The 26240-nt window shown below is 51.1% G+C and overlaps 1 protein-coding gene and 1 long non-coding RNA gene across 9 annotated transcripts in view; one reads left to right on the forward strand and one right to left on the reverse strand.

The window, feature by feature from the left end:
- Positions 1-17102: 17102 nt before the first annotated feature.
- On the reverse strand, positions 17103-25539 carry LOC129525273 (uncharacterized). Its single transcript, XR_008669444.2, has 3 exons — positions 25378-25539; positions 18191-18368; positions 17103-17291 (listed from the first exon to the last, which is right to left on the reverse strand). It is a non-coding gene; the product is annotated as an uncharacterized lncRNA (long non-coding RNA).
- A 189-nt stretch (positions 25540-25728) lies between these two features.
- The window catches only part of TPCN2 (two pore segment channel 2), a 39231-nt gene continuing 38719 nt past the window's right edge, over positions 25729-26240 (forward strand). For 3 of the 8 annotated variants that reach the window (XR_010129147.1, XM_055354696.2, XM_031016234.3), the window contains exon 1: positions 25790-25960. Coding sequence is in view for 5 of the 8 variants with exons in the window: in XM_055354696.2 (XP_055210671.1) it covers positions 25852-25960 (109 nt within the window). In the remaining 3 variants the exon portion in view is untranslated. Of the gene's footprint in view, positions 25961-26240 lie in introns of all 8 variants that reach the window. The other 5 variants (XM_063693292.1, XM_063693293.1, XM_031016230.3 and 2 more) reach the window with 4 other exon arrangements.

Here is a 26240-nt window from a genome sequence, read left to right on the forward strand (position 1 = left end):
GCAGCAACTGGTCTTCCTCTTCAAGGGGCTATCTCAACACGCCCCCCACCATTGTACCCCTAGAAACTTCACTGAGATGTTAGGCGTTTTGTGGGGTTCATTTCCCACTGGCTGACATGCATGTGTCTTGCCAAGATGGCTCGGGTATTTACTGTTTCTTCTCAGGTCCAACGCACACATGCTATCACTACAGTGGGTCGGTTCGTCAGCCTGTGGAATGGTGAGGTAATGGAAGTACTCCAGAACTAGCTGTCACAGAGGGCTGGAGAGTTGGTAGACCTGAGGTAAGGGGGTAAAGGTGTTTTCCTGTCACTGCCCAATGGAACACACTTCTCATTTGTTTCTCTTTTTTTCTTTTTTTTTCTTTTTTGAGACAGAGTCTTGCCCTGTTGCCCAGGCTGGAGTGCAGTGGTACGATGATGGCTCATTGCAACCTCCGCCTCCCAGGTTCAAGCAATTCTTGTGCCTCAGCCTCCCGAGTAGCTGGGACTACAGGCATGCACCATCATGCCTGGCTAATTTTTGTATTTTTAGTGGAGACGGGGTTTTGGTATGTTGGCCAGGCTGGTCTTGAACTCCTGACCTCAAGTGATCCTCCGCCTAGGCCTCCCAAAGTGCTGGGATTAGAGGCATGAGCCACCGCGCCTGGCCTGTTTCTGTTAAGTAATGAGTATAGAGAAAAATAATTGGTATTGAGTGTTGGGAGCTGTGTTGATTTGCTCCATAAAAACATTACATCCAGAAAAGCACATGAAGTTGCAGTTACTGCTTGACTAAGTTCACAGTATGACTTTTGGTTTTCCATGCTGGGAGAGAGAGGCAGTGCTGGTGGCATCCATGTGGCCCTTTCTACCATAGTAGCCCTCACTCTACCAGTCAAGGAGCCACCCCATGGCTTCTACATGACTGAGTGCCTCTTCCACTGTACTTTCCAGAATGAGAAAATAACCACAGGGTGGGTTTCAGGGCCTGCGGAGCCTCCCATGAGACGGAACAGAACAAACCCCATTCATTGCTTGACCTCCAAAAGCCCCTGCTTTGACTGTGGGACCGCAGTGGCTGTGTGCGTCAGGCAGAACGAGTACCGCTAAGACTCAGTTCCCTGTGACCGCCCTCCCCTCTGGGTATTTGCCTTTCCATATTCACCCTTCCCAGATAAATGGCACAGGTCCCTTTGGGGACAGCAAGGAAAACGTGTGTACATTGTAAATGTTTGGTGGCAGAGCAGCGTCCTTCCTCAGTGAGACCCAGCCTCACTTTATTCAAGGAGCTCTGGGTAAAATCTGGGAACTGGGTCAGGGCGCCGAGCCTCCACCACGGTGACTCGAGTCAGCTGTCCGTTCACAGATCTCCTTAATCAGGTCAAGTAAGATCTTAGTAGGTTGCCCAGATATTAGGCTGAATGATGTTAAATTGTAGTTTTTCTTGTTGAAAATGGTTAAACAGCCGGGCACGGTAGCTCACACCTGTAATCCCAGCACTTTGGGAGGCCAAGGCGGGTGGATCACTAGGTCAGGAGTTTGAGACCAGCCTGGCCAATATGGTGAAACCCCATCTCTACTAAAAATACAAAAATTAGCTGGGTGTGGTGGCGCACACACGTGATCCCAGCTACTCGGGAGACTGAGGCAGGAGAATCGCTTGAACCTGGGAGGCAGAGGTTGCAGCAATGAGCCGAGATCGTGCCACTGCACTTCAGCCTGGGTGATAGAGCAAGACTCCATTTCAAAAACAAAAAAAACAAAAAAAACAAAAAAAAAACAAAAAAAACAAAAAGAAAAGAAAGAAAATGGTTGAACATTGGCAATTTTACATGGTAAAACCAACTGTTTCAGTCCTAGGTTCTTCATGACGAGTTAACCACTGCCAGGGAACTCTGGGGTGGGGGTGGGAGGTCAAGCCATTCTGATTATTAATCTAGTTCTCTGTGATGTAATGACACCCTCCCTGTCTGCGTGGTGAACTGTCCCTTGGCCCCACCACTTTGGGATTCCACCATCCTCACTGAATTCAGGAAGCCCATTTCAATGGCAGCATCTCCCACTGTCACTCCTGGCCTGCAGAGAGCAGCCACTACAAACTCTTCAAACATGCTGATGTTCCTGACCCAGTGTCTTTCTCAATGCTTGGGTGAGGGGCCCTCCTGAGGGCCTAGTTAGGGGATGAAAGAGTAGATTGCGGCTGGGCACAGTGGCTCACGCCTGTAATCCCAGCACTTTGGGAGGCCGAGGCAGGTGGATCACCTGAGGTCAGGAGTTCAAGAGCAGCCTTGCCAATATGGTGAAACCCTGTCTCTACTAAAAATTCAAAAAACTAGCCGGATGTGGTGGCAGGAGCCTGTAGTCCCAGCTACTTGGGAGGCTGAGACAGGAGAATTGCTTGAACCCAGGAGGTGGAGGTTGCAGTGGGTTGAGATTGCGCCACTGCACACCAGCCTGGGCAACAGGGCTAGACTCCATCTCAAAAAAAAAAAAAAAAAAAAAAAAGAGTAGACTGTACATGATACATTCACTCCAGTATTCCTCTCCTTAACTGTCGGGTTTTTTTTTCTGTTTTGGTTTTGTTTGTTTGTTTGTTTTTCGAGACAGGGTCTCTCTCTGTCATCCAGGCTGGAGTGCAGTGGTGTGATCACAGCTCACTGCAGCCTCATCCTCCTGGGCTCAGGCCTCCTGAGTAGCTGGGACCACAGGTGCGCACCACCACACCTGGCTAATTTGTTCCATTTTTTTGTAGAGATGAGGCTTCACCTTGTTGCACAGGCTGGTCTCAAACTCCTGTGCTCAAGTGATCCATCTGTCTTGGCCTCCCAAGTGCTGGGATTCTGGGTGTGAGCCACTGTGCTTGGCCCTACTCTTTGGACACCTTTCTCTACTGCAGTGGCTTTCAATCAGGGGAGATTTTGCCCCCCGTGGGGACACTTAGCAATGTCCAGAGGCATCTTTGGTTGTTATGGCTGGGAGGGGTGAGTTTCTAGCATTGAGTGGGCAAGGGATGCTGCTAAGGTCCCCACAACCTCCCCCAACAGCAAAGAGCCATCTGGCCTCAAATATCAATAGTGCTGAAGTAGAAAAACTCTGCTCCACGGAATTCCAAAGAAGTCCTGGAATCCCATCTTCATTTAAAATGGGTCACCACTGGGCCGGGTGCAGTGGCTCATGTCTGTAATCCTAGCACTTTGGGAGTGGAGGTGGGTGGATCACTTGAGCTCAGAAGTTTGAGACCAGCCTGGCCAACACAGTGAAACCTCATCTCTACTAAAAATACAAAAATTAGCCTGGCGTGGTGGCAGGCACCTGTAGTCCCAGCTACTTGGGAGGCTGAGGCAGAAGAATTGCTGGAACCCGGGAGATGGAGGTTGCAGTGAGCTGAGATTGTGCCACTGCACTCCAACCTGGGTGACACAGCAAGACTCCATCTCAAAACAAACAAACAAACAAACAAAAAAAACAAGGCCTGGCATGGTGGCTCATGCCTGTAATCCCAGCACTTGGGAGGCCGAGGCAGGTGGATCACTTGAGGTCAGGAGGTCGAGACCAGCCTGGCCAACTGGGTGAAGCCCTGCCTCTACCGAAAATACAAAAATTAGCTGGGCATGGTGGTGGGTGCCTGTAATCCTAGCTACTCAGGAGGCTGAGGCAGGAGAATCGCTTGAACCCAGGAGTCAGAGGTTGCAGTGAGCAGAGATCGCGTCATTGCACTCCAGCCTGGGCAACAAGAGTGAAACTCTGTCTCAAATAAATAAATAAATAAAAAGATGGGTCACCACTGCTCCAGGTTTCAGTCGATGGAATGGGCCAACTCTGAGAGCCACTCCCAGGTGCCAAGTGGACACGTGGAGCTCAGGATCTCTGGTGAGTGCACCATATCAAAATAATTAAGCCTGACCCGGCATTACTTTCTTCCCCCACCCCGCCGGTCTGACACCCTTAGGGTTTGTTCCCCTACAGATTTCCTAGGTTTCTGCCAGTATGAACCGGAAATAGCTCGCACTTCTTTTGTTGTGTATAGTACATCTTCCTGGGTCAGATTTTGTGGCCACATTCCTGGCTCACCGGGATTTCGATCTAGAAGCTGGAGGTGGTAGGGGCTCTTGAGGAAGAGTCTACCCTAGGATTAGAATCCTCCCAAATGGAATCGGTTCCACCATTCAGGGATCCACTCTTTCCCTGTCAGTGCCCTGACTTTCACAGAAGAGAAACTTGCGGCCCTGAGTTCAAGTGTAGTAGTTGAACTTGATTCTATTTTGCCACCCAGGGGATCAGAGTTTGGATTTGTTTATTTTTTTGATCTCTCAACTCTGTGGCTACAAGAGATATGGACTTCTTTTCAAGCACCAGTGGAGGGTTTCTGGTACTTTAGGTCTTGAACTGGATATTTAAAGCCCTGAGTTCCTATTTTTTTCCCCCAGCAAATTCTCCAGTGCAATAGGAGGAGGCCAACAACTTCACAGGATGCAAACTCTGTATTTCACCATCGCGTTCTGTTGCAACAGCTACCGTTGCCTGTTTGCCTTCTGCAGGCACTTGACCCCATGTGATCGCTGATGAGGACTGCAGCAAGCTTCCCACACCTTCCCCAGGCCCACCCTCCAGCTCCTCCTGCATTTATGGAAGCACTGATTTCTATAGTAAGCCCCTTTTTCTCTGGAATGCATGGAGTGGCCCTGCTTTCCTCTCCAAACTCAGATGGATATGGTTTTTAATTTTTTAGTTTAAAAAAATTTCTTTTTGGCCAGGCGCGGTGGCTCACGCCTGTAATCCCAGCACTTTGGGAGGCCGAGGTGGGCGGATCACAAGGTCAGGAGATCGAGACCATCCTGGCTAATACGGTGAAACCCTGTCTCTACTAAAAATACAAAAAATTAGCCAGGCGCAGTGGCGGGCGCCTGTAGTCCCAGCTACTCGGGAGGCTGAGGCAGGAGAATGGCGTGAACCTGGGAGGCAGAGCTTGCAGCGAGCCCAGATAGCACCGCTGCAGTCTGGCCTGGGCGAAAGAGCAAGACTCCGTCTCAAAAAAAAAAAAAAAAAATTTCTTTTTGAGACAGGATTTCGCTCTGTCACCCGGGCTGGAGTGCAGTGCAGTGGCATGATCACGGCTCTCTGCAGCCTCAACCTCTGGGCTCAAGCGATCCTCCCATCTCAGCCTCCCGAGTAGCTGGGACTACAGGCAGGCCTATGCCACCACAATTGGCTATTTTTATGATTTCTTTTTTTTTTTTTTCTGGTAGAGACAGGGTCTCGCTATGTTGCCCAGGTTGGTCTTGAGCTCCTGGCCTTAAGCAACCCTCCTCCCTCTGCCTCCTAAAGTGCTGGGATTACAGGTGTGAGCCACTGCACCCAGCCTACTATACATCTTTTGAAAACCTCTCTAGGCTGGGTGAGGTAGCTCATGCCTGTAATCCCAGCACTTTGGGAGGCCGAGGTGGGCAGATCACAAGGTCAAGAGATCGAGACCATCCTGGTCAACATGGTGAAAGCCAGCCTCTACTAAAAATACAAAAATTAGCCAGGCATGGTGGCACATGCCTGTAATCCCAGCTACTCAGGAGGCTGAGGCAGGAGAATTGCTTGAACCTGGGAGGCAGAGATTGCAGTGAGCAGAGATCGTGCCGAGATTGCGCCATTGCACTCCAGCCTGGAGACAGAGCGAGACTCCATCTCAAAGAAAAAAAAAAAGAAAACCCATCTCATTGTTAAACTCTTACCAGGAACCTTATAGAGAAGGGGATTCAAGGACTTGCAGCCTTAGAGGGGTGTGCTGGTGGGGCCACGTTACTCTTTCTTGGTTTAGTGTAGATTTTGGTGTTGAGAACCTTTGTGTTTTTATTCTTGTGGCTACCCTCCCCCAATACCTTCATATGATACCTTTAATCCCCTCTTTTTTGGCAGGGGGGATTGTCGATTGGTTTTCTTTTGTTGATTGGTGTTCTTTACTCAGTTTAAAATTATTTTATTTTATTTTATTATTTCAGAAAAATTTTCTTGAATTATAATTATTATTTGTTCTGCTTCATTGCTTTGGTTTTCTTCTGGGATTCCTATTGTATGTATCTTGAATCTTATTTGCCTATTTTCTATAGCTATAATTTTCTCTGGACTCTTTTTTTTTGGCTTCAACATTTCTTTTTGGTTTAAAAACTTTTCTGCTTTCTTTCTTTCTTTCTTCTTTCTTTCTTTCTTCCTTCTTTCTTTCCTTTCTTCCTTACTTTCTTCTTTCTTCCCCCTTCCCTCCCTTTCTTCCTCCCTCCCTCCTTTCTTTTTTTCTCTCTCTCTTTCTTCCCCTCCCTCCCTCCCTCCCTCTTGTCCTTCCTTCCTTCCTTCCTTCTTTCCTTCCTTCCCTTCTTTCTAGATGAGAGTCTTGTTTTGCCCAGGTTGGACTTGAACTCCTGGGCTCAAGTGATCCTCCCTCCTCAGTCCCCGAGTAGTTGTGACCGCAGACATGAGCCCCAACAGCCTGCTTTTCCAGTCTGTTTATCTTAAGGCTTTATTTGTGGTACTCATTTGCCCTTCTACTCCTTTCAGTTTCAGTCTTCATTTCTTAATTCCTTTTCTCTTTTAAACTCCTTTCTGATTTCATCATCTCTTTACAACTTTTCCTTTTCACCGATTGCTTCATTTCTGAGTTTTTCTAGTTTTGATTTATGCTATTTTCCATAACTTCTATTAGTTTCTTAATATCTAAAATCATAGCTTGTTGTGCGATGTTAAAGTGACTGCTTCTGTCTGTTTTGAGGACATGTCCTTTGGGCACACCATCATTGGCTGGGTAGGGCTGTCATTCTGCTCCTTTGTCTCTCCTTTTTATTTTTATTTTTGAGATGGAGTTTCACTCTTTTTGCCCAAGCTGGAGTGCAATGGTGAGATCTTGGCTCACCGCAACCTCCGCCTCCCAGGCTGAAGCAATTCTCCTGCCTCAGCCTCCTGAATAGCTGGGATTACAGGCATGTGCCACCACGCCTGGCTAATTTTTGTATTTTTAGTAAAGACAGGGTATCACCATGTTGGTCAGGCTGGTCTCGAACTTCCGACCTTAGGTGATCTGCCTGCCTCGGCCTCCCAAAGTGCTGGGATTACAGGCGTGAGCCACCGTGCCTGGCCTGTCTCTCTTTTTGTATAGCATCTCTGTATGGGATTGGACAACACTTCCTTCCTGTTGATCATTTCCCCCCCACAGTGAGATGCATCTTTCTGAATATCTCTGGGGGAAAGGTGGGCCAGGATAGCTCCCTTGAGAGCGCCCTCTGCTCTTATTAAGTTGGTGCAAAAGTAAAAAACTGCAATTACTTTTGCACCAACCTAATAGTTCTGAGAAGAGATGGTAAACACAGCCCCTTGCTTTCTGCAACCTGCTGCCTCTGTTCTCTTCTCTCCCTTTTGCTGGGACCTGTTTTCCTTTGTGCTTCTGCCCTGGTCAATTTGGATTCTACCCCCAGCAATTTCTTCTCCGCGCAGGGCTTTGTCTTGGAAGCGAGTTGCATTTTGTGAATTTCAAGAGTCCATGGCCCAGATGGCTCCGGCACCGTCTGCCTTACTGCTTTCTCCTTGCAGGCGCTTGCAAGTGGAAGGAAGGCCATGAGTCTCCCTGCTTTGACTCTTGTTCTCTGACTGGACTATGGGCTTTCCAGGGAGTACCTGCTGTGATTTTGGGGTCTCTCCAGATTTCAGGACCATCAGAATCCCCCTCTGCATTGACTTCTCTCCTCTTCCTCTCCTGCGGTTGCTGATACCATGCAAGGCTTGTGGCTGTCAGTGACTTGTACCCACCTGCTTGTGTGCTGTGGACACCTTGCCACCTAGTCTCATTGTGGCTATAGTTATCCAGAGGTTTTTGGTTTTTCTATCCTAGATGCTCTGTCAATTGTTGGGGAATTTGGGGAGGTGGAAAAAACTATGGCATCACTGTCCCATCTTCCCAAAATTGCTTTCAAACCCACTTACCAAAAAGTAGCAGAAACATTCATTATAAAAGCCACAGTGTGGATGGCAGCCCCCAGTGTTCTTCAGGGGAAATGAGAAGCTTCAAAGAGCAGAGCACGACATGTCTCAGGGCCTGGGCCCCTGTCTTGAGACTGCAGAAACCCTGTGGATAGAGCTCTAAGCAGGGCTGCCCTGTCCTGTTGCTGGGTTGTGCACTCCTCAAGTGCCCCTGGCTGAGAGGGTAAGTGGGGCTGAATCCCAGCCCATGCTGTTTGCTGAGTCCTGCGTCTGGTCCTGGGATGTACCCCTCCCACCTTGATAATGTACACAGGACCTTGCAGCTTTCCTGACCATAGGGGAGGGGGTGGCTGTGTGGTTTTGAGGCCTTTTTTCTGTGGGGTGCAGAGGGGGGTCCCTGCAGAGAGGCCTGCAAAGCCTGAGTTCTCTCCCTGAGATGGGGAGAGCGACCACCAAGTTCCATGCATGTCCTCCCGGGTCTGAGCTGCACCAAAGTCACTTCTGGTAGAAACACAGAGCTCCGGCTGGGTGCAGTGGCTCACGCCTGTAATCCCAGCACTTTGGGAGGCTGAGGTGGGTGGATCACGAGGTCAGGAGATCGAGACCATCCTGGCTAACACGGTGAAACCCCATCTCTACTAAAAATACAAAAATTAGCAGGGCGTGGTGGTGGGTGCGTGTGGTCCCAGCTACTCGGGAGGCTGAGGCAGGAGAATGGCATGAACCCGGGAGGCGGAGCTTGCAGTGAGCTGAGATTGCGCCACTGCACTCCAGCCTGGGGGACAGAGTGAGACTCCGTCTCAAAAAAAAAAAAAGGAATGCGGAGCTCCCTCACCTCTGTCCTGACCCGTGCTATCTTCAGCCTCATCTGGGAAAGAGGCTTCTGGGAACAGGAGCAGGGGGACCCTCAGCCAAGCCAGGAGCTGGATGAATCATGCTGGCTTGGCCCAGTCCACAGGGGCTCCAGGTAGAGGGACTCTAGAGCCACAGTCCTCCCGGAGGAGTTTCCCCAACTTTCCAGCCCCTGGCCCGCCGTGGACTGCTGGGGTTCCCGGTTGGTGTGGGCCCTTTTCCGCCCCTCGGTTTGTGATCACACTGTTTTCTTTACCACTGTCCCTTGGAAAACTTCCATGCATCCTTCAGGGCCCAGCTCAGATGTCACCTCCTCCAGGAAGCCTCCTCATGAAGCCTTGCTTCTTAGCCCAAGCTCAGTTTGTCCCTTCCGTAAGTGCTGCTGCTCCTGACTCCATTCAACACGTGTGGATTCTATCGTGCATCCAAACAACGTTTGCTGAGCAGCTACTATGTGTTCAGTTTCTGTGTGTTACCCTGGGGTAAATGAGACAGACCTGGCTCCTGGCCCCGGGGGGGTGTGCAGTGAGATTATCAGGGAGAGGCACCATGGCAGATATGCTGCTGTCCCCAGTGCCCAGCAAGGACCTGGCATGCAGGAGATGCTTCATGGGAGTTTGGTGCGGGGCGAATGTCCTCAGCGTGGAGGCCTCAGCCAGCACAGCAGGGGAGCAGAGGCTGTCTTTGGCATCAATCCCTGAGTAGCTTCCTGGTCCCAGCTACTGGGCTGGGGGACATTGCCCACTCTCCAAGCTGCTCACATACATTAGTAGCCGCTGGAGATGGGTGGGGGCTTCTCAGCTTCACAGGGGCAAGGTGCAGTGGCAGAGTAGGCCTTGCCCATGAACCGCCAGGGTCCCCTAGCCGAGATGAGTTCCCTCTGGCAGGCCGTGGAAGGATCAGCCCTCCCTGGGTGCGTGACCCCCAGCCCCGCCCGACCTCAGGTCTATCCCGGGGCCTCCCCTCCCACCTCCGAACTCTGGGTCCCCCGCTGTAAAAAGCCTGCAAGGCTGGCTCACAGTCTGGTCCCAGGGCAACTGTGGGGTTGGCCTTGGCCCCACCCTACTGGGTCTCACTCACCCTCAGCTCACCTCAAAGCCCTGAGGTGGGAGTCCTGTGGAGCCCCTTTCTGTGCCGGAGCACACCCAGACTTTTCTCTTCCAGCCTGGGGCTCATCGTCTGAGGGCAGGGCTGCCTTTAAGACATCGTGGGGTTCGGCCACCCCAGTGCAAGCTGCCCCCACCACGGCCCCTCTTCAGGCCCAGGGGTGAATGGCTGCTTGCACCAGGTAACCGCAGCCCAGTCTCAAGCCATTGCATCCCAGAGGCACCTGGTCCCCCTGGAGGGTCGGCCTCCTTCCCCTCTAATCCCCCCAGGCCTCTCCCAGGGACCTCTTAAAAGCACAGATCCCACGTGTTTCTCTCCCTTGCTCAAGACCGTCTGGCGGCCTTCTCCTTGCTCTCGGAGTGAGGTCTAAACCCCTCAGCACAGACATCAGGCCCCACGGGGTCTGCAGCTGCCCCTCACTTCCTCTGGGTCGTCTCCCCTCAAGCTCATTGCTCCCAGCACCGCCCCTGCACACTGCGGCTCCTCCTGCCTCCCAGTCTGTACCCACCATGTGGAGGACCCCTCATCAGCCTTCAGGCTTCAGCTGAAGCGGCACCTCCTCCCAGAGGCTCTCCCTGTTTATCTCATTTAAAGTTGGCCCTGCTGCGTGTGTGCTTTTGAAAATTGCACCATAATTCGCTTACTATAAAATGGGCCCTCTTAAAAGGACACACTTCAGTGGCTTTTAGTATATTCACAAGGTTGAACAACCACGACCACTTTCCAATTTCAGAATGTTCTCATCACCCCAAAAGGAAACCCTATCCCCGTTAGCAGTCTCTCCCTGTTCCTCCCTCTTCCCAGGCCCTGGCAACTGTAAAGCTGCTTTTTCTCTCTCAGGACCTGCCTCTTCTGGACATTTCGTATAAATGGAATCATGTAATATGTGGCCTTTCGAGCTGGGCTTCCTTCACTCAACGTCATGTTTCCAAGATCCATCCCCATTGAAGCCGGTGTCGGAGCCTCACTGCTTTCTGCGGGCGAGTAACATACCGTCCGGAGTGGGTTACGTTGGTTCCTTTCATCAGTCCCTTGGTAGCACAAGTCCAGTTTGTACTTTTTATTTTTATTTTATTTTATTTTATATTATTTTATTTTTGAGATGGAGTCTCACTCTGTCTCCCAGGCTGGAGTGCAGTGGCACGATCTTGACTCACCGCAAGCTCTGCCTCCCAGGTTCAAGCAACTCTCCTGCCTCAGCCTCCCTAGTAGCTGAGATTACAGGCGAGTGCCAACACACCTGGCTAATATTTGTATTTTTAGTAGAGATGGGGTTTCACCACATTGGCCAGGCTGTTCTTGAACTCCTGAGGTCAGGTAATCCGCCTGTCTCGGCCTCCCAAAGTGCTGGGATTACAGGCGTGAGCCACCGTGACTGGCCTGTACTTTTTATTTATCTGTGTGCTTGTTTTTCTTTTTCTTTTTGTATTAATTAAAAAAAAAATTTGCCGTGTGCAGTGGCTTATGCCTATAATCCCAAAACTTTGGGAGGCCAAGGAGGGAGAATCACTGAGCCCAGGAGTTCAAGACCAGCCTGGGCGACATAGCAAGACCCCGTCTCTACAACCAAGAAACAAATTAGCTGGACGTGGTGGCACACACCTGTGGCCCAGCTACTTGGGAGGCTGAGGTGGGAGGATCGCTTAAGCTGGGGAGGTCGAGACTGCAGTGAGCTGTGATTGTGCCACTGCACCCCAGCCTGGGTGACGGAGCTAGACCCTATCTCAAAGAAAATAAAGAAAGAAAGAAAGAAACAGAAAAGAAGATGAGTGAAAGTCCTAACTGCCTTTGTCTCTAAAAAACTGTTTATAGAGACAGAGTCTCACCCTGCCGCGCGGCTGGAGCTGCCATGCCATCACAGCTCACCGCAGCCTCAAACCTCGGGTGCTCCTTGTGTGTGGTTGTGGGGGGAGGGTCTGAGCTCGGCACTGCCTCCTTGCAGGGGTGCATGGTGCCACCCACAGCACGTTTGCACTCCCCGACCCAGGACAGACTGGTGGTGCCCCCTTGCCGGCCCCTGCGCCCCTCCACGCAGGGAGATCTGTGCCCTAGGAACAGCTCCCAGCCATGGCCAGGGACCACCGGGAGTGGAGAGAACAGCCTGCTTCCCCACCTCCCCGATACCTCTGAGGCTTGTTCTATGTGGTCTCCCAGAGGTCTCCACGGGGCCTAGCCCCGCTGCCACTGCTGAAAACTTGCCTTATTTGGCTTCTCCCCTCCCCTGCGCCCCTTCCCTCTTTCCCTCCCACCCTTCCCAGGCTCTCCACCAAAACACACTACTTGTGCTCAAATCCTTGTCTCAGCGGGAGCGTCCAGGGCCCCGGCCTAAGAGCTGGCAAGACCCCAGCTTCCACCCTGCTGGCTGTCCTCCCAGCTAGGCCTGACTGGCCCCTGCTTCTCCTGGGGCTTCACCCCCAGGGCCCCTCCCAGCCTTCTCCCCTCTCTGTACCCCCAACCCCCTCTCCCGGTGCTTCACCCCAGTGGCGCCTCCCAGCCTTCTCCCCTCTCTGTACCCCCAACCCCCTCTCCCGGGGCTTCACCCCAGGGGCCCCTCCCAGCCTTCTCCCCTCTCTGCACCCCCGACCCCACAGGCCTCTGGGCTCGGACTTCAGCCCTCACTTTCCCGACGCCACCCTGGTGACTCTCGTCCCCCACCGGCCCCTTCCTTGGCTGCCACCACAAGCCATTTGGTTCACAACATAGCAAATGGCCTGGGTCTCCCCGAATTCCTGTTGCTTGTATCATATGCAAGAGAACTCAAAATAGCACGTGCAGCCCGCCCTGGCCTGGGAAGTATCTGGTTTTCCCAGGGGTTGGTCCCCAGGGCAGGACAAGGGGGTTTGCTCACCAACGCCCCATTTTTGGGCCCTGTGCCCAGCTCACACGCTCTCCTTCCCCTCCAGGGCCAGGCTTGGCTTTCACTGTGCCCCTTGCTCACTGTGTGACCTCAGACAAAGCACACAGCCTCTCTGAGTCTTCATTTCCCAGCGTGCAACACAGGGATAATCCCTGGGCTGCTCTGGGCAGTAGTTTCAAGGTTGAAGTGTGACAAGGGATGGGAGAATAGCTCATGAGGTTTTTTTTTTTTTTTTTTTTGAGACAGGGTCTCTCTCTGTCACCCAGGCTGGAGTGCAGTGATGGGATCATAGCTCGCTGCAGCCTCAACCTCCCCGGCCAAAGCGATCCTCCCACCTCAGCCTCCCAAGTAGCTGGGACTACAGGCATGTGTCATCACACCCAGCTAATTTTTAAATTTTTTTGTAGCGATGGGGTCTCCCTATGTTGCCCAGGCTGGGTTTGAACTCCTGGGCCCAAGTGCGCCTCCTGCCTTGGCCTCCCAAGGGATTGGAGAATACCTGGTGATTTTAAAACAGCATTTTTTTTTTTTTCTCCCAGAGAATGGGCATGAAGGTAAGGGGGTGGGAGGGCAGAAACCTGGCCTGGGGCCCTACCGCATGTCCCTTCTGTCTGCAAACCTGGGCCCTCACCATCATTATCCCCATTCTACAGATACAGAAACTGAGGCTCAGTGGGATCCTGGGGTTGCCAGAGCTCATGGGGCTGGCGGTGGGTAGGTCAGGGCACAGGCTTTGCTCACATGACCATGAGGCTGATGGTTTTTGCTTTCTTCCATGTGATCTTAGCAATCATCAGAGACTGTTACAATGAGCATGTTTGGTGTTATTCATTAGTGCCTAGGACAGTTCATGATATGTAGTAGGTGCTCAGTAGATGCGTGGGTGAATGAGTGAATGAATGAATGAATAAAAACCACAGAGCTCCCCTTAGAAAGACCGATACGGACACATGACCCCTGCGGATGCAGCTAAACAGAGGAAACCCAGCTGCACGTGGGCAGTCGGCCTGACGCACCCGGAGCCGGGGAAGTAAATATGGCCAAGAAGCACGGAGCAGGTCCGGGGTGCTCAACCGCAGACGGCCAGTCTCCAGGCTGCGGGGATGCTCGGGTCCCTCTTGGGAGGTTCCTGCAGGGGAGCGGAGCTCCTGCCTCCCCAGGCATTCTCCGTCTTGGGAGACATCGATTTCAGTGCAGCGCTGGTGCCTCCAACTCATTGCTGGACCTCACAGAAGCCCCGGCAGCCTCCCCGGAAGACACCATTTCTTCCTCCTATAAAATAAAGGGGGAGAGATGATGGGCACTTTGGCCAAAGTAACACAACTGGGGCGGTTTTTGGAAGCCCAGGGAAGTATTTCTGATATTCAAACCAAATTAGGTGCAACCTCTGAGTGCCTTGGGAGAAAAAGCTCCCAGTCGATGGCACCAGCCCTCGGCCTTGGCAGGACATAAGGGACCCTCAGGCCGAGCCAACATCACTGTCCCCACCAAGAAGAAGTCTTTCTCCACTGCTGGTTCCAAAAGACATGCGTGACGGGCAACAAAAGCCACATTGGAGAGTGCAGCTGTGCTGTGAGGGTTGTTCTTGGTTCATTTATGGGGTAGCGGGGCGGGGGGAAGAGGAGGACAGAGTACTCTTATGACTCTCTTGGGTTGTTTTCTAGCCTAGGGGGAGGGTAGGGAATGGGGTTTCTGTGCCAGGGACCCCCTTTCTCATCGACCTCACACAACACTGGCTCACACAGCTGGGCCAGTCTCCTTCGCAAGAGGAGGCCGCTGTGCTGGGGACTTGGACGGCAATCCTATTCCCAGAAGAGGGGTCTTGTCCCAGACCCCAAGAGTGGGTTCTTGGATCTCTCGTGGGAAAGAATTCAGGGTGAGTCGCAGAGTATAGTAAAGGTAAACAGTTTATTAGAAACCACTCGGCCGGGCGCAGTGGTTCGTGCCTGTAATCCCAGCACTTTGGGAGGCCAAGGGGGGGTGGATCACGAGGTCAGGAGATCGAGACCATCCTGGCTAACATGGTGAAACCCCGTCTTTACTAAAAATACAAAAAATTAGCCGGGTGCAGTGGCGGGCGCCTGTAGTCCCAGCTACTCGGGAGGCTGAGGCGGGAGAATGGCGTGAACCCAGAAGGCAGAGCTTGCAGTGAGCCAAGATTGCGCCACTGCACTCCAGCCTGGGCGACAGAGTGAGACTCCATCTCAAAAAACAAAAAAAGAAACCAAAGAAACCACTCTAGGCTGGGAGCAGTGGCTTGTGCCTGTAATCCCAGCATTTTGGGAGGCCGAGGCAGACAGATCACCTGAGGTCAAGAGTTTGAGACCAACCTGACCAACATGGTGAAACCCTGTCTCTCCTAAAAACAAAAATTAGCCGGGCGTGGTGGCGGGCGCTTGTAATCCCAGCTACTTGGGAGGCTGAGGTAGGAGAATTGCTTGAACCCGGGAGGCAGAAGTTGCAGTGAGCCGAGATTGTGCCACTGCCCTCCAGTCTGGGGGACAGAGCAAGACACTGTCTCAAAAAAAAAGAAAGAAAGAAAGAAAGAAATCACTCATTGCAGAGTAGGGCCTCCTCAGGAAGCAAGAGGAGGAATGCTTCTATCTTAAACATAGTACTCATAGTGCTTGCTTATACAGGCTGTTAAAAACAGTGTGCTTTATTACAAAGGCTTGTGATCAGCTTGTGACAGACTATTAGCATTATTTTCCTATGTTACTACTGATTTTAATAAGAATTTACCAGTGTACTATTATCTTTAAGAAAAACCTCTTCTGGCTGGGCCCAGTGGCTCATGCCTGTAATCCCAGCACTTTGGGAGGCCGAGGCAGGTGGATCACGAGGTCAGGAGTTTAAGACCAGTCTGGCTAAGATGGTGAAACCCCGTCTCTACAAAAATTAGCCAGGCACAGTGGCAGGCACCTATTATCCCAGCTACTTGGGAGGCTGAGGCAGGAGAATCGGTTGAACCTGGGAGGCGGAGCTTGCAGTGAGCCGAGATTGCGCCACTGCACTGCAGCTTGGGTGATAGAGTGAGACTCTGGCTCAAAAAAAAAAGAAAAGAAAAGAAAAACCACTTCTTCTTTTTTTTTTTGTAGCCCAGGCTGGAGTGCAGTGGTGCAATATCAGCTCACTACAACCTCCGCCTCCTGGGCTCAAGCAGTCCTCCCGGCTCAGTATCCTGAGTAACTGGAACTACCGGCATGCACCACCACGCCTGGCTAATTTTTAATGTTTTTGCAGAGATAGGGTTTCACTATGTTGCCCAGGCTGGGCTCGAACTCCTGGGCTCAAGCAATCCACCTGTCTTGGCCTCCCAAAGTGCTGGGATTACAGGAGCAAGCCACATGCCTGGCAAGAAAAACTTATTCTTAATCCAAGAATGCTTTTTGTTCTTGAAAGATTGGGGCATTTCCATCAGTTCTGGGTCTTCAGTTAGCATCGTCAACTCATTCTCTCAACCATAAAAAACATCTTGTGGGCAAGACAGCCCAACCCCCTGGAATGTAACCCAGTAGGTTTGGCGTTATCTGGCCTTTATTCAAGACGGAGTCACTCTGGTTAGGATGCCTCTGACAATCCCAGCGAGCTGCTGTGGGTTGACCAGTGTATTAGTCCATGCTCACATTGCTAATAAAGACATACCTGAGACTGGGTAATTTCTAAAGGAAAGAGGTTTAATTGACTCACAGTTCAGCATGGCTGGGGAGACCTCAGGAAACTTACAATCATGGTGGAAGGGAAAGCAAATATGTCCTTTTTCATGTGGCAGCAGCAAGGAGAAGTGCCGAGTAAAAGGGGGAAAAGCCCCACTTATAAAACCATCAGATCTCATGAGAACTCACTACCACAAGAACAGCAGCATGGGGGTAACTGCCCCCATGATTCAATTACCTTTCACTGGGTCCCTCCCACAACACAGGGATTATGGGAACTATAATTCAAGGTGAGATTTGGGTGGTGACACAGCCAAACTACATCAACCGGCCTGGGTCAGCCTCACCCTCCTGACATCATCCTACCCTGGGTGGGTCCTGGCCTCGTGTGAAGCAGTGGATGACATACCAGGGCCGCTTCCAGACACTATGCCACCAGCCCTCTGGGTGATGCAACGTCACAGAGTCCCTCTAGCCTCGGCTTTCTCATCTGCCAACTAAGAAGAGTGACAGTGTCCTTGGCTCACAGCCTGGCTGTGAGAACCAGATGGGAAGTGGGGTGTGGGATCTTAGGAGGCATAGGAGCAGGCGTATACCTAAAGTCTCACCACTGTAAGCTTCCACACTACATATTGTGGTAGGCCACCTTCTAAGATGACCCCTAAGGACTCCTACCTCTTGGTGGTCACAGCTTTGCTCTTCCCTCCCCTTGCATGTGGGCTGGACCTGGTGACTTGCTTCTACATGATAGAATACAGCAAGAGTGATGAGATGTCACTTCCGAGATTAGGTTGGAAGGATGGTGACTTCCAGCTTGTTAGTCTTCTCTTGGGCTCTTCTTGTTTGCTTGCTCTGGTGAAGCCAGCCACCATGTGGTGAGTTGCCCTGTGGAGAGGCCCATATGGCAGGGAGCTGAGGGAGGCCTTTGGGTAACAGCCTCTGAGAAACTGAGGCCCTCAGTTCAGTAGCTAGTGAAGAGCTCAATCCAGCCCACAGCCACTGAGCAAGCTTGGAAGAGGACCCTTCCCTGGGGCAGCTTTGTGCTATTGTAATATAATAAAGAGTGTATATCTGGTTTTCATCTAGGGTTCCTGGCATAGTTTCTAAAACCACTGGAATTTCCTAAGTAAAAGGGGTGAGAGAAGTGTCTTTTGTTACTCATAATAAGCCCCCTTCAACCATACTTGAGTTTATTCTAGTGAGGTGACTCATGGAGGTTGGGGGCTGGTAGCCAGAGGAACCAACCACGTGATTGAGGGTTGCAACTTTCAGCCTCACCCCCAACCTCCAGGGAGGAGAGAGGGGCCAGAGATTGAGTTCAATCACCCATGGCCAATGATTCAGCCAAGCATGACTATGTGATGGAACCTCCGTAAAAACATTGGGTCTCATGAGAACAACAGAATACAGAGAGCTGGTTTGGTGGACATATGGAGGCTCTGGGAGGGTGGTGGGCCCAGAGAGGGCATGGAGCCCCTCTCCCATACCTCGATTATGCATCTCTTCGATTTGGCTTTTCCTGAGTTGTATCTATTATAATAAACTGGTAATGGTATGTAGACTGTTTTCCTGAGTTCTATGAGCCATTCTAGCAAATTATTTAACTTGAGGAGGAGATTGTGGGAACCTTCAATGTATAGCTGGTCTGTCATTAGTGCAGGAGGCCCTGGACTTTCAACTGACATCTGAAGTGGAGGCAGTCTTGTGGGATCCCTTAACATGTGGGATCTGCATTAACTCCAGGAAGATAGTGTCAGAATTAAATGGAATTATAGAACACTCACTTGGCGTCCAGAGAGTTGGTTGGTGTGTGGGAAAAAATATCCCACACACTTGGTGTCAGAGATGTGAGTAAAGACAGGTCAGAGACCTTGCGATGATTGCAGCCCTGGCTGACACCTTGATTACAACCTCTTGGGAGACCCAGAGTCTGAGGCACTCAGCCAAGCTGCATTCAGATTCCTGCCTAAGAAAAACCAGGAGATAATCAGCATTGTTTTAAACCACTACGTTTTGGGGTTGTTATATGGCCATAGATAACTAATACACATATTTATTTCAACATCTCTTAGAAAAATAGAACTAACACATCAAATTGAGTTTTAGTGTTTTATTACTTGCAATGAAAGTAAGTAGAGAAAATGAATCAATGTAAATCAATTTGAAGAGAACCGTAAGATAAACAGAGGTACAGATGGGTGTGGGATGGCAAACAGCAAGGGGTAGAAGGACAATGACTGAAGTTTGGTAAGCACTGAGCTAATTGAGCTGACCATGATTCCAAAGCCATAGTATGCGTGCTCAGTGTTAGGAATAATGAAGAATAATGAAGGGTTACCTCTGTCTGGGTGCAGGAGTCTACAGGGTGCAGCAAGTGCCTCCACCTCCAATGGTAAGTTGTGCCCTGCTGAGGGGGCTGCATATCAAAATCATCTGGGTTCCCGCTGCCTGCCTCCCATAGCTCCCTCCCGTCCCTAGCTCTTTCTTGCCTTACCCCCAGCCTCAGTGCAGGCAGCACACCCATCAGGGAAGGAATGACTTTGTGACCTGTTTGCTGTAGCCCTGTGTCCAGTGGCCTGAGGGGACTGGAGATCCAGGAACCCTGGTTCTTTTTTTTTTGTTTTTTGGGATGGAGTCTCGCTCCGTCGCACAGGCTGAAGTGCAGTGGCACGATCTTGGCTCACTGCAACCTCCGCCTCCCAGGTTCAAGTGATTCTCCTGTTTCAGCCTCCCCAGTAGCTGGGACTACAGGTGCACGCAACCACACCAGGCTAATTTTTTATATTTTTAGCAGAGATGGGGTTTTGCTATGTTGGCCAGGCTGGTCTCGAACTCTTGACCTCAGGTGATCTGCCTGTCTTGGCATCCCAAAGTGCTGGGATTACAGGCATGAGCCACCACACCTGGCCAGCATCCCTGGTTCTAGGACGGCTTCTGCCATCACCTGAACAGGAATTGTGGAAGGGTTATTTCTCTTCGCTGGGCTGAGGAAGAGGAACAGTGGTGGGTAGGGTGGAAGAGAAAGGAGAGAGAAAGATAAGGGTAGGGGATAGGTGGGACAGGGTCAAAGGACATCACTGCTCTGCCTCGAGTCCACTGCAGAACTGCCTCCCAGTCTGGGGCACCAGAAAGACCCATGGATGGGGCAGGCAGGAGGACTGGTGACTTCACCCAACCTCGGCTGCAGATAAGGGGAGATCTTGGCCAAGCCCTTCTTGCCTCTGGGCTTAGTTTCTCCCTCCCTAAAAGGATTGCGGAGGCCTTTCTGGACTGTATAGCCTTGAAGGGGAGGTGGCCAGAGCCACTGAGTCTCTGTCCTTCTTCTCTGGGTCTGGGAAATGCTGTCATAGACTCCTCTTTCTGGGTTCTGTCTCCTCCACTGGACCAGACAGACAAGGAGCTCTGAGGATGGGGCCGGGCACTCAGACTGTGCCTACTGGAAGGGTGCCGCCTTCACCAAGTGCTTCCCATTGGCCCCGCTTCTGACACATGTCATCTTGTTCGAATCCTCCCTACAGCCATGTGAGGTGCAATTCTCTCCCCACTTTACAGATGGGGAAACTGAGGCTCAGAGAGGGGGTGATGCACCCGGCATCTCACAGCTGGGCCAGTGTAGGCGTGGAATCAGCAGAGCCAGCAGCAGATCCCCATTTTGCCCTCCCCTCTATTGTATCCACAGCACCCAGAAGAGCGCACAGCACCTACGAGGCGCTCAGTAAATGCTTGCTGGGCAGGGCTTGCTGGGGGGTGGTTCCTGGTCAACCTCGCAGAGCAACTGGCCCTGAAGGAGCAGCTCGAGCCAGGGCCTGGACCTCCGCTATTGGAGGCACGTGTGTCTGGGAAGACCCCCTTCACCCAGCACAGGGGGCTTGGGCTTGTTACACCCCCACTTCACGGAAGAGGCAACTGAGCAGCCGAAAAGTGCTGTGACTTGCCCGAGGTCCTGCAGAGGCTGGGCTGGTGTCTCACTAGTTTTTTCTTTTTTGAGATGGAGTCTCGCTCTGTTGCCGAGGCTGGAGTGCAGTGGCACGATCTTGGCTCACTGCAACCTCTGCTCCCTGGTTGAACCAATTCTCCTGCCTCACTCAGCCTCCTGAGTAGCCGGGATGATACGCGTGGGCCACCACGCCCTGCTAATTTTTGTATTTTTAGTAGAGACGGGGTTTCACCATGTTGGCCAGGCTGGTCTTGAACTCCTGACCTCAAGTGATCCGCCCTCCTCGGTCTCCCAAAGTGCAGGGATTACAGGCGTGAGTCACCGTGCCTGGCTGTGTCTCTCTAGTTTTACTCCCAGGCTAGCACTGCTCCCTTGGTGACAGGTCCCTAAGCCAGGGCCCAGAACACCCACAAACGGTGACTGCCAGGCTGCTGTGAGGATGGTGCTACCCAGAGGGGCCCCTACACTAGCTCTTTCTCTCCCTCCCGAGACCCGTAAGTACGTGGCGACAGACTCACTGAATGCCGGTGAGGGACACAGCCCAGATGCCATCTGTCCGTGCCCCATTCTGGCTGTGCCAGGAACAGGACATTGCCATCCCAGTCTCAGCGCCCTCTTGCGGGACCTCACTGGGCCCTGCCCACATTGTTTGTTTCTGCTCCTTCTGAGCTCCCTCCAGCATCATGCTCCACATGGTGTAACTGCTTACTGGGAACCGCATTCCACTAGGGCCTCTGGGGTTGTGTACCCAAACATCAAGGGAATTCTTTAGTGGCAATAAAGACAATTTATTGGGATGTGCCATTTTTGCAGACAGCTGCGTGCATCTATTATTTCCTTTCTTCGAAATAAAAATATCTTATACTTTTTTCATGTTTTAAAATGTATGCTCCTTGTCAAAACAAAACAAAACAAAAAACAAAACAAAAACAAAACTCAAACCTGTGGCCACATCCTGAGATCTCTCTCGACCCCACTCTGTTCCCCAGAGCTGTGTCATCTTTTAAACATTTGCTGACTTAGGAGTTCAGTGATTTCATTGTTACTTTAATTTGCATCCCTTTGTAGCCTAATGAGATGGAGCTTTATTTTAGGCATTCCTCACTGATATTTCCTCTTTCTTGGGAACTTCTGGTTCAAGTCTTTTCCCATATGTGGAATTTAAGGCTGAATGTATGGGATTTTAAAGGCTCTGCAGGAAGCAGAATTTTGGCACCCATGATCTTCACTCCTGGTGTCCTGCCTGTGGTTGTGTTAGATGAGATGGCAAAAAGGACTTTGTAGATGCGATTGAAGTCGTGAATGAGCTGATCTTAAATTAGGGAGATCATCCTAGATTATCTGATGAGCCCAGTGTAATTGTTACCAGAAAGAGGTCCTGATCTAGATCCCAAGAGAGGGTTCTTGGATCTCCCGCAAGAAAGAACTCAGGGCAAGTCCACAGTGCAATGCAAAAACAAGTTAATTAAGAAAGTAAAGTAGGCTGGGTGCGGTGGCTCGTTCCTGTAATCCCAGCACTTTGGGAGGCCTAGGCGGGTGGATCACCTGAGATCAGGAGTTCGAGACCAGCCTGGCCAACATGGTGAAACCCCGTCTCTACTAAAAACACAAAATTAACTGGGCGTGGTGGCGTGTGCATGTAATTCCAGCTACTTGTGAGGCTGAGGCAGGAGAATCGCTTGAATCCAGGAGGCGGAGGTTGCAGTGAGCCAAGATCGTGCCACTGCCCTCCAGCCTGGGGGACAAGAGTGAAACTCTGTCTCAAAAAAAAAAAAAAAAAAAAAAAAAGAGAGAGACCAGGCAAGGTGGCTCATGCCTGTAATCCCAGCACTTTGGGAGGCCAAGGCAGGTGGATCACCTGAGGTCAGGAGTTCGAGACCAGCCTGAGAAACATGGTGAAACTCCGTCTCTACTAAAAATACAAAAATTAGCCAGGTGTGATGGCGGGTGCCTGTAATCCCAGCTACTCAGGAGGCTGAGGCAGGAGAATCCCTTGAACCTGGGAGGCGGAGGTTGCAGTGAGCTGAGGTCGTGCCATTGCACTCCAGCCTGGCGACAGAGCGAGACTCTGTCTCAAAAAAAAAAAGAAAAAAAAAGAAAAGAAAGTAAAGTGGTGACAGAACAGCTGCTCCATAGACAGAGTTAGGATGTTCCGGAAAGTAAGGAGGAACGTGTCCACCCTAGGTACAATACTCATTTATATATAGGATGAAAAAAGATCAAAGATCATGAGGACACGTGCTCTGCCACTGGGGTTTGTGATAAAGAATTTTCCTAATTACTGTATTTTGCAAGAATTGATATTATTACCTTTAAAGCAAAATTAGGGATGCTTCTGTTCTGAAGATATCAGGATATCAGCACACTCCCAAGTCTAGGTCTGCTTAGTAAACATTATCAATCTGTTCCCTTAACTGTGAACAGCTAGAGGCTGGGAATGCCTCACTTTCTGGGAATGCAGCCCGATAAGCCCCAGCCTCATTTTCCCTAGTCCTCACTCAAGATGGAGTCACAGCAAGTCCCAGCCTCATTTTTCCTAGTCCTCACTCAAGATGGAGTCGCAGCAAGTCCCAGCCTCATTTTTCCTAGTCCTAACTCAAGATGGAGTCGCTCTGGTTCGAATGCCTCAGACATAATCATATGAGCCCTTGGCTCACTGCAACCTCTGTCTCCCAGGTTCAAGCGATTCTCCTGTCTCAGCCTCCTGAGTAGCTGGGATTACAGGCACCTGCCACCATGCCTGGCTAATTTTTGTATTTTTAGTAGAGACGGCGTTTCACCATGTTGGTCAAGCTGGTCTTGAACTCCTGACCTCAGGTGATCCGCCTGCCTCGGTCTCCCAAAGTGCTGGGATTACAGGCATGAGCCACTGTACCTGGCCTGAAAGCAGAGTCTTGACGAAATTATTTGTACACTCATGTTCACAGCAGCATTATTCACAATAGTCAAAAGGTGGAAGCAACCCAGTGCCCATCCATGGATGACTGGATAAGCAAAATGTCATGGATACATACAGTGGAGTATTATTCAGCTTTAAAAAGGAACGAAATTTGGACACATGCTACATGGATGAACCTTGAGGATTTTAGGCTAAATGACATAAGCCAGTCACAAAAGAACAAATACTGCAGGATTCCACTTAAATGAGGAACCTAGAGTTGCCAAAATCTTAGGGATAGAAAGGAGAATGGTGGTTTCCAGGGGCTGAGGGAATGAGGAGTCAGTGCTTAATGGGTCCAGAATTTCAGTTTTGCAAGATAAAAAGAGTTCTGGAGTTGGAGGTGATAGTTGTATAGCATCATTAATGTATTTAATATCAATGAGCTGTACACTTCAATATAGTTATGTGAACTAAAAATATCTGAGACAGGTCTCAATCTATTTGGTAAGTTTATTTTGCCAAGGTTAAGGAGTGCCTGGGAGGCAGGTCTATGCCTTCCTCCAAGGATGATTTGTAGGACTTCAATATTTAAAGGGGAAACTGGCCAGGTGCGGTGGCGGAGGTTGCTGAGTGAGCTGAGATCGCACCACTGCACTCTAGCCTGGGCAACGAAGCAAGACTCTGTCCCAAAAAAAAAAAAAAAAAAAAAAAAAAAGGGAAAGGGTGGATATTGGGGAAGAGGGAGAAATTTTAAAAATATGTGGAGAGATAAGAGACAAAGGTTGCATTCTTGTGAGTCTTTGATCAGACTTTCACTGAAATACACAATTTACAGGTTGCGGGGGTAGAGGAATAGTCACTTATGCCTTAGTCTGGCTCGGTGAATCTGCACTTTTACACCAGAGGAAGCAATCAGGTGAGCAGAGGGATGACTTAGAGTTCCATCCTTTGTTTGGAACCTGTGAAGATCAGTTGTCAATGTACATTGTTAGGGTAAAATTCAACAAAACTGTTTTAGGGTAAAGATCTTGGGGGCCCACAAAAAATTTCCTAGTGGGCAAATTGTGAGGGAGGTATGTAGCTTTTTAAATCTTTGTAGCTGTTTTATTAAAGAAGAAAAGACGAGGCAGTTTGCCCAACGCAGTTCCCAGCTTGACTTTTCCCTTTGGCTTAGTGATTTTGGGGTCCTGAGATTTATTTTCCTTTCACAGTTATGATGGTAAATTTTATATTTATTTTAAACTCTCCCCCCTCCCCAAAAGAGGGGGAAAAAGTAAAGAGATGTGGCAGAAGGGGAAGTCACAGAGATTGGAAGCGTCTTGCAGCACCTTTTTTTTTGAGATGGAGTCTCGCTCTGTTGCCAGGCTGGAGTGCAGTGGCGCAATCTCAGCTCACTGCAATTTCCACCTCCCGGGTTCAAGCGATTCCCCTGCCTCAGCCTCCGAGTAGCTGGGACTATAGACACGTGCCACCACGTCTGGCTAACTTTTTGTATTTCAACATGGCTTCACCATGTTGGCCAGGATGGTCTCGATCTCCTGACCTCGTGATCCACCTGCCTCGGTCTCCCAAAGGGCTGGGATTACAGGCGTCTTGCTGCATCTCGAAGCGTCTTCAGCGTGCTCTTGCTTGCTGGCTCTGATGATGGAGGTGTTCAAGCCATCGTGGAAGGAATGCAGTGGCCTCTAGGAGTGAGAATGACACCAGCCAACATCCAGCAAGAAGACGTGGACTTCGGTCCTAGGCCCATGGAGACAATTCTGTTAACATCCTGGATGAGCCTGGAAGTGGGCTTTCCCCAGAGTCTGCAGATAAGAGCCCACGGCAGCTGACATTTTGACTCTAGCCTCGTGAGGCCCTGAGACAGGAGGTTTCCTGCCCCGCAGGACTGAAAGATGATGAATGGGAGTTATTTTATATTTTAAGATTGTGGTAATTTGTCACTGTAGCAATAGAAAACGAATACAAGGTCTTTATGCATTAATGTTGAAAACACTTTTTATATACGTTGTAAATATTTTTTAAGTGTGTCATATGTTTTTAAACTTTTCCCTTAATGATATTGAATCCTCCTAATTTCACCATCAGAGGGTAAACTCCAGTTCCATTCTGGGGGGAGTCCTTTGCAGTCACCCCGGGTACTCAATACTCACATGCATCAGAATCACCCCGAATGCTTGTTAAAACACAGATTCCTGGGTCCTCCCCGCAGAGTTGCTGATTTAGTAGGTTTAAGGGCCCAAGAATTTGCATTTCTAAAATGTTTCCAGGTGATGCTGAAGCTTCTGGCCGGAAAGACCATCCTTGGAGAACATATTTCCTCCTCACCCCTCGGCCCTTAAGCCCCAGAACGCTGCCCCGCCCTGGATGGAAGGAAGCTGAGCTCCACCCTAGAGGGGCGGGGCCCTTTAGCTCCGCCCCACTCAGGAGAACCACCGCCCCCCCTCCCCCCCCCCGCCCCGCCCTCCCCGTTCTCATTGGCTGGGACTGCAGGGATCCCCTGCGTCACAGTGCCGTGCGCGCCTCCGCAAGAACGCCAGGGGCGGGGTCTCCGCGCCTGCGCAGTGAAGCTGGGCGCCCTCGGTGCTTGAGCTTCTGAGGGTCGGGTCCCGCGCGCGGGCTGCTGGATGGCGGAACCCCAGGCGGAGTCGGAGCCCCTGCTGGGCGGGGCCCGCGGCGGTGTCGGCGACTGGCCGGCGGGGCTGACCACTTACCGCAGCATCCAAGTCGGCCCTGGTGAGCCGCCCGGACCTGGGGAGGGGACTGGCCCGGGAGACCAGGGTCGCGCGTGGGGGTCCCGCTGTCCCAGCACCCCGCGTTCTGCCGGGCGCGCCCCCACCAGGTTCGAGTCCGAGCGGGGCCCGGGCCGCGCCGGGTGCCAGGCGAGCCGGTGTTCTGAGGGCGAGTGGGCTGCGTCCTGCAGACCCGGACCGGGGTCAGGGCAGAGCTGGGGTCTCTTCCGTGTCGCGTCCTGATCCCGACCAGCCGGGCGAAGAGGCCCTCGCCCAGCCTTGGG

This window comes from Gorilla gorilla, chromosome 9 (assembly GCF_029281585.2).
Source record: "Gorilla gorilla gorilla isolate KB3781 chromosome 9, NHGRI_mGorGor1-v2.1_pri, whole genome shotgun sequence".
Taxonomy (NCBI): Eukaryota; Metazoa; Chordata; class Mammalia; order Primates; family Hominidae; genus Gorilla; species Gorilla gorilla.